The sequence below is a fragment of the Equus caballus genome, chromosome X (genome assembly GCF_041296265.1).
Source record: "Equus caballus isolate H_3958 breed thoroughbred chromosome X, TB-T2T, whole genome shotgun sequence".
NCBI lineage: Eukaryota > Metazoa > Chordata > Mammalia > Perissodactyla > Equidae > Equus > Equus caballus.
Window position 1 is genome coordinate 102,664,211 of NC_091715.1, and position 19,318 is coordinate 102,683,528.

A 19,318-nucleotide genomic window follows, 5' to 3' on the forward strand; every position below is an offset into this window, starting at 1 on the left:
AGAATACCAATGAGGCTCCTGAGATCTCAGGGAAAAACAAGGCTTCTTTGTCTGAGGGAGCTATGGAGGGCTCTGTCCAAGCCCTGACCCTGTGCTGGGGAGAGAGGGAACAGTGGGGTCACTGACCTTCCCCTCCCCCCACCCCCAGGCTTCTGAGACTTTCTTTACTAGACAAGTCTAAGAGTTTGGGGGTGGGGAAGAGTTGGATAGACAGAGAAGGAAAATGGCAGCACTGTTTATTTCCAAGCTCCTTTTCTTGACTTACCAGATGCATCTAGTATCTTAACCTGTTGAGAAAGAAGATCAATTTTTGAGAACAATGATTAATTTCAACATCTGTGTTTTTCTCTCTGGTATACACAAGTGTGCATGTGCCCATTTGTGTGCATGGCTGAGGTGCTGTTACCAAGCACTATTGTTAAGTTCATACTAAGTAAACTCTGCCTCCACTTACAACAGCACAGCTACAAATTGATTGCCTCCCATAGAGGCCAAGTTTTCTGACAGCAGTGCTTTGGTTCTTGGAAGAGGAAGGAAATTCAGTTCTGCTGCAAATGTTAGCTGCTTTCTTTGCTTGCTTGGACTTCTGGGCCTCACCTCTGATGTGGCATGCAAGAGTCTTTGAGGAAGAGGCTCTTTGAGGACCGAGGAAGGGCTATCATTTTAGGGGACAGTGGGTAATAGGACTCAGTCATTCTGTGGCTCTGAGAATGCAGACAAATGCCTTTACCCCAACTTTCCCATGTTAGAGATAATTTGGTCCTCCAAAATCTGTTCATATTGATGAAATTCAGCCATGAAAATCACCAGATGTTCAAGCACTCGGGGTAAAAAGAACCTGTGCTAGTATTAACAGGGTCAGACAAAGGACTCCCCTAGTCCCTTGCACCCTAGTATAAACAAGTGAGCTTTGGATAAAAATTCAAACCTAAAATTAATACAATTTATTTTCTTTTTATAAGGAGCCCCAATATACTTTTCCAAAATAGCAACTACTCAGCACATTTGCTGATTATTTGTGTGTATATGTGTGTATACACAAATAATTCATATATACATATATCTAAATACAAAAAATAATTCATATGTATCTTTATATATTGTGTGATATATGAACAGATGTATAAAATCAGTCAGCATATATATATATATATATATATATATATATATATATATATATATAGTGTATGTGTGTGTGTGTATTCTTTTCTGAAGAGCTCAACATTTTCATTTCTTCCACCTTTTGGGGATCTGGCCAAGAGGCCAGAGGGAGTAATTCTCTTCCCATCTAGTCAGTCATCTACTTGACATTGGTTAGGTTTTACTCCGTGTGGCACTTTAGAGTGTGGGGCTGGTACTTGGGGCACAGCTGCTCTCCTGTGACTTCTTGTGTGCCTTTCCTGTTTCTCAGCAGCATTGGTGTGGGGCCTGCAAGACCAATATCTCTGGCCAGCGCTCATTCCTTCCTGGAACTCTAAGTTCGTTTGCCCTTTGTAACTACGTACTTGGCTGCCTGGAATTGTTAGTTGAAAATACTAGGTCTGCCTTGCTCATTCTTCCTCAGTAAACAAGAGACTCCCATATGGCAGAGTCTATGTCTTTTACGTCTTCACATCCCACGTAACACCTAGCACAATGCCGGGCACATCTCCATGAGAGTTGATGAATGACTAACGCAGACAAATCGGAATGATAAGAAAGGAGAGAATGATTGCATAATTTCTCTGGCTCGCTATTTGAATTCCTGATACTTTAAAAAAAGAACAAATTCTGGGAATTTAAAGTAGAGATATATTTTCAGGAATGTAACAAAGTATGGTTTTGGGGTCAATCTCACATTCCAGAAGCCTAAAGCACTAGACTCTCCTGCTTTTGGATTCTCTGGTGACCACTCTATCTGTGGATGCGAGCACAGGGTCTGACTGGTCTGGCAGAGAGGTATGAGTGGCACGAGCTGCCTATTGTACATCCTTAACTGTTTCCCCTCCATCTTCCTCAGGCTTGTTAGAGTGCTGTGCAAGATGTCTCGTAGGGGCCCCCTTTGCTTCCCTGGTGGCCACTGGATTGTGTTTCTTTGGGGTGGCACTGTTCTGTGGCTGTGGACATGAAGCACTCACTGGCACAGAAAAGCTAATTGAGACCTATTTCTCCAAAAACTACCAGGACTATGAGTATCTCATCAATGTGTAAGTACCTGTTGTCTCATACAAACCCCTCTTTCCCTCTCTCCATCCTGAAGATACAGAACTCATCAGTACCTTAGTGAGTAGTGGGGGATCGGTGTGGAGCTGGACAGGATCCCTGAGTCTTATCTCTGTGTGCAGATTCCACCTGTGCCACATCTCAAGCCCTAAAAGAGGGGAAACTGTCACATTCATAAAGGGGAGATTTGCCTGCCTGCCAGCCCACTTCTCACCTCCCCCCATCACCGCCCTTGCTTTGTCCCACATGCTCTAACTTCTGCTTGGTAAGGTTAACAATGACTGAGTTGAAGCTTCTGTGGTCGTAGAACCCAGGGGAGGCACAATGATGAGGCAGAGTGGAGCTGCTGCTGTTGGTTTGACACATCGCTTGAGTGTGCTCAGGCCCAGCACTAAGCCCATCCTCGTAGAGCAAGTTAAGCTCCTGTTCCTTCATCCTTCTCCATTCTTGCCTAGCTACCCTCTCCTCTCTTCTCTGAGGGAGTGTCTCTGAAGGGTCAGGCCAAGGAGAGTAGCATCCCAGTTCTTAGGTCACACAGTAAGCAAGGCATAAGTGGAGGAGGATGTGCTGCTGGCCGCTGGAAGATGCTCCTTGTCTTCCTTTGCTTCAATAAAGATAAGGTGGAAGCATGGAGGAAGAAACTAGTGATTCCTCTAAAGAATCCCTAGGCTTGTGTAGGTGCCCACTCAAGTGTCTACCTCACTTATGCAGGAAGGGAACTGGGTCCTCATTAATAAGAATCTCTGGTCTCTTTTGTCTATGTTAACGCAGGATCCATGCCTTCCAGTATGTCATCTATGGAACTGCCTCTTTCTTCTTCCTTTATGGGGCCCTCCTGCTGGCTGAGGGCTTCTACACCACCGGCGCAGTCAGGCAGATCTTTGGCGACTACAAGACCACCATCTGCGGCAAGGGCCTGAGCGCAACGGTAACAGGGGGCCAGAAGGGGAGGGGTTCCAGAGGCCAACATCAAGCTCATTCTTTGGAGCGGGTGTGTCATTGTTTGGGAAAATGGCTAGGACATCCCGACAAGGTGATCATCCTCAGGATTTTGTGGCAATAACAAGGGGTGGGGGACAATTGGGCGTGAGTCTGTGGCCTCACCTCCACTCAAGGCTGGGTCCTCTCTAGGGGCCTGGCTTTTGAGTGAGAAAGTGATGGCTACAGCCGAACGAGAAGGTCAGGAAGAACGTGGTGCCCAGCCGGCTTAGCCTCAACTTTCAAAAGTTCCCTAGAAAATTTCATCTCAAAATGAAAAGCATGAGTTTTATGGGATGCTTTGTATAATGAGACCATTTCTAAGTCATCTGTTGGTATCCCTTTACTCCCCTCCTAACAGGGACCACAAGAGTAGACCTGACTGCCCAAGAATCTAAAATGCTACTCGTGGGATTGAGATGTAGGTACCTGATCTGAGAGGGAGGGTGGATCATGGAAATTAAATAATTGATTCCAAGGTGAAATTCACAGTATTCTGGGATTCTACACTGTTAGAGGTCCCAGAGGGAACTAGTGCAGATCTGCATATTCAGTGCTTCATCTTTGTCTGAGGGCTATCCATGCTTCTAGTGAGGCATACGCTGGTTTTCAGTCTCTAGAGTTAAAGATCCTTTGGGGGCTGAATACTTGTGGGTTGTAGTGATGTCTTTTGTGGCCAGCAGTTGGCTTAGAAAGGTTTTTGGATCTGAAATTTAAATATCTTATTGGCTTTGTTGAATGACTAGGGATCACAAGTCCTGTGACAGGGAACATTTTCTAAGCTCAGCCTAAGGCAAGAAATGGCACGACTTTCTTTCAAGATCTGTTTTGATTTCTTCACATCTTATCTGCCAAAAAAATCTCCTGAAGCCTCTCTAACCCAGGGATCCTCCTCACTCCAACCCCCACCCATTCCCCCCACCCTCCGTCACACTTGGGGCCCGTTCTTTAGTAGATACTGCCAATGGCATTTGGCAGAGGTGCCCTGCTTACTAATTTGATTTGGTGGAAATTCCTGGAATCTGGTTTCATGTCTGGCACATGTCACTCCAGGGTCTCCCAGTTTGTGTTTCAACGTTTGCAAGGCTGATGCTGATTTCTAACCACCCCATGTCAATTGTTTTAGTTTGTGGGCATCACCTATGCCCTGACCATTGTGTGGCTCCTGGTGTTTGCCTGCTCTGCTGTGCCTGTGTACATTTACTTCAACACCTGGACCACCTGCCAGTCTATTGCCTTCCCCAGCAAGACCTCTGCCAGTATAGGCAGTCTCTGTGCTGATGCCAGAATGTATGGTGAGTTAGGACATGGGTGCCTTGGCTCCCCTACCCCCTATGGAAGCACTGCATATTTGGTTCTTTACTCAGGGTAAGGAGGGTGGTAATTATGGGGAAAAAAATAAGATTATGGATGCCTGGATCTTAGTCTGTTAATCCCTCTCCACTGAAACTGGAGACATGTCTTCCCTTGGAAGGGAACTTCTTGGAAGTGGTGGGAATTTTCTTGGCTGGTCACACTGCTCTACCCTAGTTGACTGCTGTTCCCAACCCAGAAGCAAGACACTTCAATAACAAACACAAGATTTCACAACTGTTCAATATCACCTTCTATTTTTGGCAAACCTTCAGAAAAGAGGATCCTGATTGTTAGTAGGATCCAACTTTTCAACCAGAATGATTAAAGGTGGAAGAAAGGCACTGGAGGAAAGTCTCCGTGTAGCCCCACAACTCTGTGAATCACACCCTGGTTGACTTCTGTGTCTTACTTAGGTGTTCTCCCATGGAATGCTTTCCCTGGCAAGGTGTGTGGCTCCAACCTTCTGTCCATCTGCAAAACAGCTGAGGTGAGTGGGTTATTTTGGTTGCTTTGCAATGGAATGGCTAATACTATACAAATTCCTACCCACGGCTTTCAATTTTAAGGACCACAGTTTCTCTTTGCTGGATTTTGAGTTTGCAGATTGCCTTCTATAAAATATTGGCTGATTATGCCTGAGCCAATAAGCATAGATGGTAAAATATCTATTTTCCCTAGAGCTGGAAGGAAGCCTTCCATTCCAAGACTTCCTCCCTTAAAAGAGAAATTTGTAGCTTTAGGTAAAGATAGAGCTTAATGGAGAAATCCCCCAAGTGAAAATTTTGATTCTTTTAGTTAAAAACCAGATCAAGAAAATGGGTTGTGCATAGAGACATAGATTTTACAAAATACTTTCATTTTGAAGCTTCTCAATCTCTAATGAGAAGTAAAAAAAAAAAGTACATGTGAAAAAGGAAAATACTGTATTGAGAATGGATATTATACACAAATGAGGCAGAAGAATAAAAGTAAATCCTAGGCAGTAAATTATTTTTTGAAAGCAAAATGTTGACTTTATATTTGGAAGTCCTAGGCACAAGTGTAGGGAACCAATAGATTAAAATACTTTATGAGTATTTTATGAGTATTCTTTGTTGTGGGTGCTATAGGCCTAGGGACTGTGGTGTACATTGAAGAATGGGAGGCCTCCACTCAGGGAAGTGACAACTTAGAGATGCAGAATTAACACAGAGAAAGATACTAACACATTCAGAAAACTGCATTCACGATCTACAGCAGAACATCTTTTTGCTGTTGCAAGAAACACTTCTCCCTTTTGCGTTTTCTTGCAGTTCCAAATGACCTTCCACCTGTTTATTGCTGCGTTTGTGGGGGCTGCAGCCACACTGGTTTCCCTGGTGAGTTGTCTTTGAATGATCTTGGCAAATAAATGATCCAAGGATAGCTTGGGTACAGTTCTGCTCACAGGGAAAAAGATAGACTCCTTCTAACCTTGAAATGCTAGAGAGAAGCTACTGGGAAGAGACAGCAAAGTGTAGAGACTATGCACTTCTACTTGAGGTTGGCAAGGTAGAAAAACTTCAGAAATTAGACAGGAACAAGAAAAGTGGTGTGAGGAAAGAGGAAGTAAGATATTCATAGTCAAGAATAATAATATTTGGCATTTACAGAGCATATAATACTGCCAAGAACTTTGCAATCATAAATTATGGTTAATTCTCAATACGTCCTAGTCAGATGATGATAAGAACACTGAAACATTACTAAACATGACCTTCCAAAGCCTGGAATTCTGTATATTGTAAATATGAATCTATCTTGGACACTCTCCAAGAGATTTAGTTACTTTCCCCAAAATCCCAGAAAGACCTCCTAACATTTAGAATTGTTATTACTATAATGCGCGTCTATGTCCCAGGTCCTGCTGATGGTGTTACAGTGCAGTGTCAATGTAGTGCATTCATTGTTCAGATTAAAAACCTAGGGCACTGAAAGGTGAAGCCATTTGTCTGCAATCATTTGAATAAATGGTGAATGTTCAAGGATAAACTCACAGAAATCCTGGCCCCTACTGCTGAGGCTTTTGTACAGAGTCGAGTTGTTTCTTATTTTGTAAAATAAATTGATGCATTAAGCAGGGGAGGGCTGTAGTGCACAGTGTGGCTGTGTGTTTACACCAACTACCCTATGACTTCAGGTCTCTCAAATCTGTGGATATGCTGATGGCAGAGCCCATGTATTGTTCACTTCCCTGAGGAAAACTCAGTACTAGGCTGAGCATAGGTGTGGAATAAATCTTGGCTGAGTTCATTCTCTTGGCCTGGGCCGTTGGAAGGAAATGTCTCAGAGAGGACTTCTTGTCAAGTATATGGAGCAACAGCCTGGGACCTGCTGATTTTGCAGAGCAGGGGTTTTCTGTTTATTTAGCTATGATTTTATTTCTTCCCTTCCTCATTCGCAAACGGATTGGAGGAGGGAGAGCTTTCTTTTCTACTGTCACTCATATTCTCTCTTCTGTTCCCTACAGCTCACTTTCATGATCGCTGCCACTTACAACTTTGCCGTCCTCAAACTCATGGGCCGAGGCACCAAGTTCTGATCTCCTGTAGAAACTTCCCTTTCTCTAATAGCGAGGCTCTAACCACACAGCCTACGATGCTGCGTCTCCCATGTTAACTCTTTGCCTTTGCCACTGACTGGCCCTCTTCTTACTTGATGAGTGTAACAAGAAAGGAGAGTCTTGTGGTGATTAATGTCTCTCTGTGGACTCTCCCCTCTTACATACCTCTTTTAGTCATTTTGCTTCACAGCTGGTTCCTGCTAGAAATGGGAAATGCTTAAGATGGTGACTCCTCAACTGCAAGTCACAAAGAAATGGAGGCTCAAATTCAATTGTCAAGCATCTCCTGAGGACCAGGAAGTGTTTTCTTCTCAAAAGGCACTTCCACTGATGGAAACAAAGTGGAAAGAAAAATGCTCAGGTAGAGAGAAGGGATGTACCTGGTCCCCTCACCATCTATAGGGTAGGGGCCAAATATATTCTCCTTGGTGTACAAAACAGAGAACTTACTCCTGTCTCCCTATTACCACTGAAGATAGAAGAAAAAAAAAAAAGAATGCCAGCAATACAATAAGAGCATTTGCCCAAATCTACCTATTGCAGCTGGGAGAAGGGGGTCAAAGCAAGGATCTTTCACCCATAGAAAGAGAGCACTGACCCCAATGGCAATGGACTATTTAAGCCCTAACTCAGCCAACCTTACTTACAGCATAAGGGAGCGTAGTATCTGTGTAGACAAAGGGGGCACCTGGCCTTACACCTCGTTAGAGAAGAGAAACAGGGTGTTGTCAGCATCTTCTCACTCCCTTCTCCTGATAACAGCTACCATGACAACCCTGTGGTTTCCTAGGAGCTGAGACTAGAGAGAAACTAGCTCATACAAAAAAAGACTGGCCTAAAGAACAGCAGTCGCTAGTGGCTAATGGTGTAAACTGAGCCAGCCCTCTGGTAAACACAGGATAGATAACTCTTTGGATAGCATGTCTTTTTTCTGTTAATTAGTTGTATACTCTGGCCTCTGTCATATCTTCACAATGGTGCTCTTTTCATGGGGTGTTATCCATTCAGTCATAGTAGGTGTTATGAAGATCTTGATTTGTTTCAGAATGATACGCATTTCACATTTTCCAGTTTATCACTTGTTTGGGGTTGTGCCAGAAAGGTCTGGAGAATGATTTTTTGATTATGATTCTTTAGCAAATGAAAATTGGACATTTCGCATCACAAATGATATTTAAAATTGGCTAGTTCCATGCATCTATTGGGATTTTCTACAAATTATTCTGCCCTTTGCAGAAACAGATCTGGTGAATTTGAACCTCAATTTGAATAACCTATTTGATCGTTTTTTCTAGCTGGTGGGAGATCATTTGATTCAGCAATATTGCTTTGGCAAGTTAAAGAGTCAGGTTTAATGTACAGTTTATTCTCTGCTTGTATAGACCACATGACCGAATGCACCAGCCGTCAGCTATTCAGTTGGTAAGCTTCCACTGAAAAGGAAAGGTGGAGAGAGTTTGATACCTGAGTAGCTCCCAGGTTTTAGTCTTCTCTTTCTGAGTTTGTTAACTTTGGGTTAAAAAAATAAAAGGCTGGTTGGTCTTTATTGAAGAAAGGATTCTACGGGTATGGCTGTAGGTGGCTGTTGTGTTGTAAAGAGGTGTTTTGTATTGTCCCCCAAAGAGGTTTCAGCAATGTTTAAGAAGACGTAAGAGCTTTAACAAAGACATGATATTTGTTTTCAGACCAGTATACAAGATAAGCTTCCAGGCTGCATAGAGGGAGCAGATGGAAAAGGTTCTGTAAGAAACCAATCAAGATCACGGAAAGTGAAGTAATCCATACTTCGTGTTTTGTTTTGATTTAATAACATAACAAATAACCAATCCTTCCCTGAACCGCCCTCGCATACACACACATGTACACACAGAGTTAATCAACTGCAAGTGTTTCCTTCATTTCTGATGTAGAATTTCAATTTTAACACACATAAAGGACAAACTTTTAGAAGCTTATCTTACAAAATGTATTTTATAAAATTAAAGAAAATAAAATTAAGAATGTTCTCAATCAAACATTGTGTCCTTTGAGTGAATCGTTCTGACTCTACAAGAGAAACTCGAATAATTGTACCTTTATTGTGCATTGTTCAAGGAGCTCATTTACTTTTCAGATTATCCAAGTCGCTCTCACAACAATTCTCTGAAATAAAGACTAGATAAATCGCTTCTATTTTAACTGGAGACTCTAAGAAATACAGGCAAAGTAAATTACCCAAAGAAACCCAATAAGTACACATGTGAGCTTGGACTAGAACTCAAGTATTGGTACCAAATCATTGCCTGTTTTGAGATTTCTTTTCTCTTACAAGTTGCGTTTCAGAGTCTTCTGCTAATTCAGAGTCATGTATGATTACTTCTTCAATACAATGATGGTGTCCCAGTCCTGGTGTGTTTAGGATTAAGTTACTGTTACCTGTTGTTTGAATTGTTTGGATATTCCAGTAATGAGCTCTTAAGTGCCTCATACATGAATACTACTTAGATTTATTTGGAAAGTACTGGATGAAAGGTTTAATGTAAGGGCAGAACAGGTATGGGAAGGGCAATGTAGGTTTAAATAGGCTGTGGCAGGGCAGTATTAAAATAAATTAGTGACATCTACTACCCTGGATGGTCAGCCCCCTAGCCCACCTGCGACACAGCATTAAATGCCTATCACTACCCTAGGCTAGAATTTGGCACTCTTGGACAGCACACTAATGACCAGCCTAAAGAAAGCTGACTTAAATTAGCGGTAGATTCATTGTCCCATAGTTGCAGCTGGCAAGGAACATGACTGGAAAGAAAGGAGACTTTGGCCAGGGGCAACAAGTCAGTCATCAGTTAAGGAGCTCCATTCAAAAGAAGCTTAAATTTAATCTTCTTTTTTTGGTTTTTAATTTTTTTTTTCGAGGAAGATTAGCCCTGAGCTAACATCTGCGGCCAATCCTCCTCTTTTTGCTGAGGATGACTGGCCCTGAGCTCACATCTGTGCCCATCTTCCTCTACTTTATATGTGGAACGCCTGCCACAGCATGGTTTTTGCCAAGTGGTGCCATGTCTGTACCTGGGATCTGAACCGGTGAACCCTGGGCCACTGAAGAAGAATGTGCGCACTTAACCACTGTGCCACCGGGCCAGCCCCTAATCTTCCGATTTCTGCTTCAGCACAATTAATATTCTGCAAGCAAGTCTGGTTGGATGACTTTAAGACAGAAAAAAAAATATGACAAGACGTTATTTTTATACACTGGCAAACAAGGGCATAGCACCATATTTTGGAGAATTGATTCAGGGTGCTATAGAGTGAATGTATTTTTGCCTCAGAGGAGCGGAAAGCCAGTTCCCAAGAAAGCTGTGTTCTCCATCTGCCCTTATTTGGCTCTGCCCTCTGGGACCCATCTATAGATGGAGGTTCCAGGCTCTCAGAAGCTGAGAGCATCTCCAGTCTATCAATTGACTCCATTGTTCTTAGCTCTCCCACACACCATAAACCCCTTTCTCTGAACTGAAAGAGCTCTCTTTGTGCTTAGATCAGCCAAAGATCAGGATGCAGCAGTATAAACAAGAAACATTTTCTTACAGCATCGGTTGTATTGCTTTTCCCATCTTCAGGGTCAGTACTGAGTGCCGTTATGCAGGGTGTGGAAGCTGTAGCTTTGTCCAGAGCCACATTCATCCTTTCATTAATTCAGTCTACAAATATTTATTGAGTATCTACTAAGCTTTGTGCTAAACCCTGGAAGTTTCAAGTTTGGGGGTGGTGTGGGTAGAAAGGTGATAAAGATATGATCTTACACTTAAGGATTTCACTCAGCCTCAGCCATAGCAGAGAGGTCTCCTAGAGTGGACCAGAATGGAGGCAGGGAGCATGCAAGAAGCAATCTGACTAGCTGACTGCAACGGGCATCTGAATTCTCCCTTCAGTACGTGGGAGAGGTGGTGGTTAAAGGCAGTGAACTCACGTGGCTCTGGTTTTCTAGGGCCCTGATAAAAACAAAACTTCAATTTAGATTCCTGACAACTTGTGACTTGCTCTGTGTCATCCTGCTTCTAGCATTACATGTGACAATATTTATGCACACACTGTCACAATGCATGTGCATGCTTCCACCCACTCAGTCATCTAGGGGGTTAGAGGGCACATGGATTATGATTTATATAAACACAGGCTATTCCGCATGGCCTTTTCTTTCCATCCAGGCTAAATCTGAGAAGCCATAGAAGGGTAATATAAGATACAAGGAACTTCTCTCTTTGAATTTCCTTACTATGAGCACAGATAGCGTGTCTATTTTGATATTAACGGTTATCTTGATGAATATTAAGTAACAATGGAAGAAATACTTGTTCTTACATAAATAAAATCAATACCTGGCCTTTTCTTACATCAATAAGCAAGTAAGGGATTCAAGTCAATATCTGTAAATTGGAAAAGATTTTCCCTGTTCACTCACTTGCTTTGAAACAAGCAACTATGCTCTTCAAAATTTTTGTTATCCTGCAAAGTTTGGTGTCTACGTGTTCCCACTCTGGTGTGCCTTGAATTCATCTACTTTATTCCAAAGGAAAGAAAAATCAGAGAAGGTAATTAGTATTTTCCAGATTATGAAATAATCAAAGGAAATCCAACCTCAACATTTTATTCAAACATTCAACAAATATTTATTTAACAAATTCTCGGTGCCAAGTTTTATGCTAAGTACTGGTCATACAGCAGTGAATACAACAGACACAATCTCCACCCTCCTGGAACTCAACTAAAGACCAACAAGGTTAGGGAGGGAGATAGGAAGCATGTTGAAGACTGAGACTGTATCTTTTACAGAAAAGGTAGAAAAGACGGAATCAGGGAGAACCTTGTCCAGACCCATGAGAAACAAAGAGTGAAATAAAAGAAGATGAGGCATGCAAGTCTGTGTCTAGAGAAAGAGGCCTGACATGCTATGATTTACTATTGAAACATGCTGTATGGCCCTATACTGTTTTGCTTACCAATGTGGACAGTAAGCCAGCTCTGGTCTCTGAGGGAACTAGCTCCATTAGTATTCCACATACTATGTGAAACTCTACCTTTTCTACGTGAAAAGGGAAACCACACAGCTGGATTCTGAGAGTTACAATATGAAAACCAAACAGGCTAGCTGATATTTGAAAATTTATAGATGGCTCTAATTCTATTTGATGATGTGAGCTCACGTGTAGCGCCACTCAAAAAAAGAAGGGAAATGTGACCCTTACAATCAAAGCGCTCCTCCATGCCCCGAGATGTACCGGATATGAATTTGGTGAAATCTCATTTGATCTGAAGTCTGATATCAACCCACATTAACAAAAAAATGAGAACAGAAACATAAGCATTCTCCCATATGCAGATGATGTTATTATCACAAGCTAAGAGTGGTCTTAGGAAACAAATGGCCCAGCTAATTATTGCTAGAAAGAAAGCCTACATATCGATTTTCCTAAAAACAAATATGTCATTTTCAGTAGATGTTCCCAACTTCTTGTTGGTGAACAGTGTAAACAATTCCATAGAGCAAGTGCCACAGGATAGATTCTGCAGCTAGTTTGTCTGGGAGGACACACAATAAACCACATCTCTCAAAGTCAGGTGCTTTATGTGTGCTAACTGAGTTGTGTTGTTGTTTATTTGTTTGTTTTCATTAACTGAGGTGATTACAGCCACTTAAAAATATTCCCAGGTTAAAAAATTTTTAAATGTCATGCTTTGTGACATGCGGCTTTGGTGACCTATTTGTCTCAGTGTTAAAGAAGACTCAAAATAACTGTCTGAAAAGAATCTTGGCCCAGTCCACATGCAACCATACTTCCCACAATAGTAGCTGCACTTTACTAAGCCCTCTACAAAACAGTTTAGACATCTTATCTCGTTTAACATTTGCGCCAGTCCTATGAGGCAGAAGCAACTATTAGCCCTCAGCTCCAGGCTGGAACACGAGCCATTATTGATCACATCAATTTGAATTTGAGGATGTCAATGCTATCTCAGTTCAGCTGACTGCTACAGCTGCAGAGATGAGCTGCATCCAGGTGTTTGTCAGGGAGTAGAACTGCAGTCATTGTAGCTCAGTCCCCACTAGAAACTCCACCGAGAGAAGCATTAGTTTTGGAAGATAACCTGAAGGCAGTGTGGTCCATCCATTCCCTAGTCATCTTCAAATGTTTTTGATTGCGCAGCCCTATAGTAAAACATGTTAGGGCCCACCTCCTGCCCCCTCCCCCCATGACCTTGCTGCTCAAAGTGTGGTCTGAGGACAGGCAGCATCAGGATCACCTGGGAGCTAGTAGAAACGCAGAATCTCAGGCCCTGCCCTAGGACTACTGAATCAGACACTGCACTTCAACAAGATCTCAGGGTGATGTGCGTACCTGTTCAAATTTGAGAATATTTTTTGTATGTAATTATATAGAAATGTATTAAAATATATAATACACATGTTTAAAATATTGACGTTATATTCATGTACTACTGTACTGATATATGATTATAAAGCATGCAAAACAGAACGTTAAAAAGTATGGGATAAATGTGAAATAATATTTTAAAATAAATTTTCTTTGATTATAAATTTATCTCTTATTTGAACATATTATTATAACTATTTTAGTGAGAACAATGTGATTGAATATGCCTCATTAATTCTGACATGACAATTTAAGATTTTGGAATACTCAGTTCGGTTTAAACTAATGCTTGGCTCCAATGGATGTCATAGCTGAAAATGGGATCTCAAGAAGATTCCGGGGATCTCAGTGGCTGCAGTATGACAGTAGCTGTGCTCACTAAATCATGTTACTGACTTAACTGCTCAGCCCCACTCTGCAGTTATGCAAAGGTTTTTGATGAAATTTGGCTAGTAAATTTCCACTCTCCTCTGGGCCGGCCCTGTGGCAGAGTGGTTAAGTTTGTGTGCTCTGCTTCAGGAGCCCTGGGTTTTGCTAGTTCGAATCCTGGGCACAGACATGGCACTGCTCACGAAGCCATGCTGAGGCAGCATCCCACATACCACAACTAGAAGGACCCATAACCAGAAATACGCAACTTTGTACCGGGGGGCTTTGTGAGAAAAAGGAAAAAAAAAATCTTTTAAAAAAAACTTCCAATCTCCTCAACATCAATCAGTGGTTCTTGCACACTGAAATATTTTTACAAACGAGTTTTAGCTATTGGAGTAGAACAGTTTACGCAAGTTTAAAATGTCCCGTTACATTTATTTTTTTTACAACTGGGAAAACAGGCGACACGCATTGTTTTCAGCAACAAAATCGCAAGATGATGAAAACTTTTTCAAGTATCTGCTTTCAAAATGCTCTATGGCATGTTTTTTTTTGAAAAGCACTTACTTTCTCATTCATTTTTCAAAAGGCATCTTTCCTTGACAAATAGAGTGAGTAAGGACACCAGAGTCAACCTCTATAATAGATATTAGTGAAACAATTTCTTTCTTATTTTTAAGATTAAAAATTAATATAAATACGAGTTCTAATGGATCTTGTTGCAATCTCATAGAGTACACACATCCCACATTAGAGACCATACTGTGTAGCAGTTTTTCCAAACCATTTTGAGTATGAAAATCTCTTTCTAAGGTAAATACTTTTTTCAGGGCTCCATAATGAGAGTGGCTGTACTTTTAGTATCCATTGGTTGAGAAAACATTTTAAATCTACATCAATTCAGTAACACTCTTTTTAAAATTTTTCTTATAGAAAATTTCAAATATACACAAAAGTAGAGCATGGTACAATCAACTCCATGTATTCATCACTCAACTTCAACAAGGATCAAATATTCAATAACACTTTAAAATGAGTTTGTATTTTATTGATGTCCACACACATTAAGATATGTCATTCATTCATTCTACTGACAATCCTTGGTGTTCGGACGAATATGGGGACTCCTTGTAGAAATGCCTCCGTTTTCTAATCCACCCACAGGTAGACAGAGGAGTAAAGCTTTGAGAATTGCTCCACTTTGGAGTCTAAAATCTCTGTGATTTAAACCAGAACAATAAGTGGCAACATATCTGAATGCTTCATATTGACCCCCATGGAATTGCTCTGCTTTTTGATATCAGTGACCTATATTAAGCGGCATTTTTAAAAGACAGTCTTATGCAACAGTGACTGTGTTTACTATGAGCATGTTTTTGTGGGTGTCATTCATTACACTATATTTATCCAGATGGCTACGGTGGAGATATTTCTCTGAAGTCTCAGTATCAAAAATAGTTGTGCTTTATTTGAGTGGTGGAGTAAGGCAGACTGTCATTATGATTACTGATGTTGTTGTCCTTTGGATTTTTTTCTGGAACACATTCATCACTTTGGTAATTTAATCCGTTTCTGAGTTGTTGAAACCGTTCCAAAACAACCTCTTTCTTTGTTAGATTCTTCTTCTTTTCCTCTTTCCCCTCTCATCTCTGTGGTGGTGCGCAGTGTGGTCAGGATTGAAAGACAAAGAAAGAAAACAGTTCTAGGTCAGGTTTACCTCAGCCCTCACTTCAACTCCAGAATTCAGAAACCTTTAAAACACTGGGTTTAGATGTGGTTTTGTCAGTGAGTTAATATATGGATTCAAGTATGGTGAATTAACATCTCTCAACCAGACCCATGCATATTTGATATCCGGTCCTAATAAGAACTCCAGGCTCTTTGTGATGCTAATACATAAGCCTGGAAGATACCCTGTCTGGCAGAGACTTCTAGCAATAGACATAACTTTGAATTAAAATGGCTCCTTGCCCAAAGCTTTTACTTTCACAGGTAAGGGAGGCTTTTATACTGCTCCTTATCTCCTTCCCATAACAGAAGCCTAAGGGAGCTAATTCCCAGGGCTGTCTTCCACATCCCAGGGTTCTCCAATTGTTTCAAGGAGTGTCAGGAAAATGATACAAATAAGATCTTAATGCAATTCAGTTTTGAAAGGCATATGGCATACGTTTTTAGGAAAAGAGAATGAGATAAACAAAAATAAAAGATGCAATAGTTTTCAGTTCTAGAATATCAGGAGATTATTGCTTTAAAACAGGCTTACCAAAAGAGTGGATCTTTTGTATGCTCTGCCTCATTCCCTCTGCGTCTGCCTTACCGGGCTTACAGTTGGGTACAGTGATGTCCCCAGGGCTGGGTTTTACTGTGACACTTATGTTGAGTACTCACTTCATACCACTTATAGTAGGATTTTCCCCATTTCAGATCACTACAGCAGTCACATATTACTCCAGTCCCCTCCAAGAAGTGTGTCTCAGACTTGCCCTCACCAGTTGGTCCCACCACCTTATCAGGTACCCTGCTCCTGTTAAATGGTGACAGGCCTTCTAATGGCCACTGCCAAACCTGCTGAACTTCTCTAGAAGATTTGCTTATTGTTGGACCCAGCTTCTGCACTCTGCTTACCCTACTGGAATATCAATAAATTACTTGTTTCACCAGAGAATTCTGAAATATGATTAACAACCTGGAAATATAACACACAACTTCTATTATGTGCAGGCATCGTTCTTAGTGCTTTGCAGATATTAACTCATGCAAACCTCACAACAACCCAGAGGTGAGTACTATTACTATCACCACTCTGATTTTAAAGATGAAGAAACTGAGGCACAGATAGGTTAAATACGTTGCCCAAAGTTACAAGCTAATGAGTGGTACAACTATGACTTTTTAAACCACTTTATTGAGGTATGATTGACATATAAAAAGCAGTAGCTATTCAATATATTACAACTTGATGTGTTTGGAAATGTTACACTGTGAAACCATCGTCACTATCAATGCCATAAACTTAGCCATAACCTCCAAAAGTTTCCTCCTGCCCCTTTTGTTTTGTTTTTCCTTTTGTAGTAAGAACATTTAACATAAGATCTACCTTCTTAGCAAAACTTTAACTATACAATACAGCATTGTTAATCATAGGCCCTACGTTGTAAAGTAGATCTTCAGAATTTATTTACTTTGCATAATTGAAACTCTGTACCCTTTGTCCAACACCTTCCCATTTCCCCTCTGCCCTAGCCTCTGGCAAGATTTGAACCTAGGGAGTCAGAGTCCAGAGTCTCTGCACTTAACTGCTGCCTGATGGTTCTTCCAGCAGAGGGACACATTGTATCACGGGGGAGCAGGGCTTTAAAATTAAGCAAAGCATTTTATATAACAAAACAGTCCTGTTTGTCCTGGGAGCGGGATATGTTCAGGACAAAATGAGATTAGTGAGAACAGGATGCTGCAGGCCAGAGCAGGCTAATCAGAATTTAGAACACTCAGTCCCCACTATGAGGAAGAATCCCACAGCATAAATGCCACTGTGCAAACTATGTAGCCACGAAGTGCAGAGCAGGTTTTATCAAAAAAGAAACAGCTAAAAAATACATACAACAATAAACACTAGTACATAATTTATAGTGAGACAAGCACGTTTGAAGACTATATTAAATACGCTAGAGTGGGTACCTGGGGTGGGAGGGGGAAATGGGAGTAAGGATCATGGAAGAAGGGAAAACAGAGTGACAGGGAGAGAGAGAGAGGTCTTGCCTGGAATGATGAGGAAAATTAACTATGAACTGAGGAGTATGATCAACTCAATTCTCAGCCCCCTGAGGTCCAAATTAAACAAATGGTTGCTCTCCAGTGGAATCCTTTGCTCTTGAGGATGCTCATAATTTTTCCGATAGGATGTATAGAGTTGCTGATACTCCTGAAGGGTAAGCAGGACTAAAATCTAGGAGATGACTGTGCAGGAATAAATCTCGATGTAACCTTTGCTTTACTGGGAAATAACTAGCCTATTCTTTGCAGTAAGACATGAAAATAAGCTCACATCCCAGGCTATTAGTGTGTGATAGAGCGCTTTCTAAGAATTTTATGGAGATATAATTCACACACAAACAACTGACCCATTTAAAGTGTACAATTCATTGGGTTTTAGGATGTCCACAGAGTTGTGCAACCACAATCAATTTTAGAATATTTTCATCACCCCAAAAAGAAACCCCATACCTATTAGCAGTCACTCCTCATCTCACCCCCTTCCCCTCTCAGCATAGGCAACCACTAATCTACTTTCTGTCTCTAAGAATCTGTTTATTCTGGACAATTCATACAAATAGCACCATTCAATATGTGGTTTTTTGTGACTGACTTCTCCTCCTTAGCATAATATTTTTAAGGTTCATCCATGTTGTACCATATATCAGTACTTTGTTCCTTTTTATTGCCAATAGTATATCTTCCAATTGTTGAATAATTTATCCAATTACCAAATAATATATATTCCATTGCATGGATATACCACATTTTATCTATTCCTCAGTTAATAGACATTTGGGTTTTTTTTCCCACTTTTTGGCTATTACGAATAATGCTGCAATAAACATTCCTGTACACGTTTTTGTGAGAATGTATATTTTCAATTATCTTGGGTATATACTTAGGAGGGGAATTGCTGAGTCATATGCTAATTCTCTGTTTAACTTTTTGAAGAACTACCAGCTTGTTTTCCACAGTTGCTTCAACAGTCCACATTCCCAAAGCAATATACGAAGGGTCTGATTTCTCCACAACCTTGTCAACACTTGTTATTATCTGACTTTTTGATTATAGCCATCTTAGTGGGTGTGGAGTGATATCTCATTATGGTTTTGATTTTCATTTCCCTGATGACTAATGATGTTGAGCATCTTCTCATGTGCTTAGTGACCATTTGCATATCTTTGGAGAAATATCTATTCAGATCCTTTCCCAATTTTTTAATTGAGTTACAGTCATGTGCTGCATAACGACGTTTTGGTCAATGACAGACTGCGCATACAACGGTGGTCCCATAAGATTAGTACCATATAGCCTAGGTGTGTGGTAGGCTATACCATCTAGGTTTGTGTAACTGTATGCTGTTTGCACAATGGCAAAATCACCTGATGATAGATTTCTCAGAACATACCCCCATTGGTAAGTGATGCATGACTGTATGTCTTTTTATATTGCAATGTAAGATCATTTTATATATTCTAGCTCCAAATTCCTTATTAGATACATGATTTTCAAATATTTTCTCCCATTCTGTGCATTGTCTTTTCACTTTTTTGATGGTGGCTTTGAAGCAAAAAGTCGTTAATTTTGAAGAAGTTTAACTTATCTATTTTTTGTTACTCTTGCTTTTATCATACCTAAGAAATTACTGCATAATCAAGGTCAC

The 19,318-nt window shown here is 40.9% G+C and overlaps 1 protein-coding gene across 2 annotated transcripts in view; it reads left to right on the plus strand.

Annotated features, from left to right (window-relative positions):
• Window positions 1-9,132, plus strand: part of PLP1 (proteolipid protein 1) — a 15,035-nt gene extending 5,903 nt beyond the window's left edge. The window contains exons 2-7 of one of the 2 annotated variants that reach the window (XM_014729058.3): window positions 2,000-2,186; window positions 2,974-3,235; window positions 4,307-4,475; window positions 4,950-5,023; window positions 5,829-5,894; window positions 7,025-9,132. In XM_014729058.3, coding sequence (XP_014584544.1) covers window positions 2,000-2,186; window positions 2,974-3,235; window positions 4,307-4,475; window positions 4,950-5,023; window positions 5,829-5,894; window positions 7,025-7,096 — 830 coding nt within the window. In that variant the 3' untranslated portion in view covers window positions 7,097-9,132. The remainder of the gene's footprint in view (window positions 1-1,999; window positions 2,187-2,973; window positions 3,236-4,306; window positions 4,476-4,949; window positions 5,024-5,828; window positions 5,895-7,024) is intronic. The other variant, XM_023634324.2, reaches the window with a different exon arrangement.
• The last annotated feature ends 10,186 nt before the right edge of the window (window positions 9,133-19,318 follow it).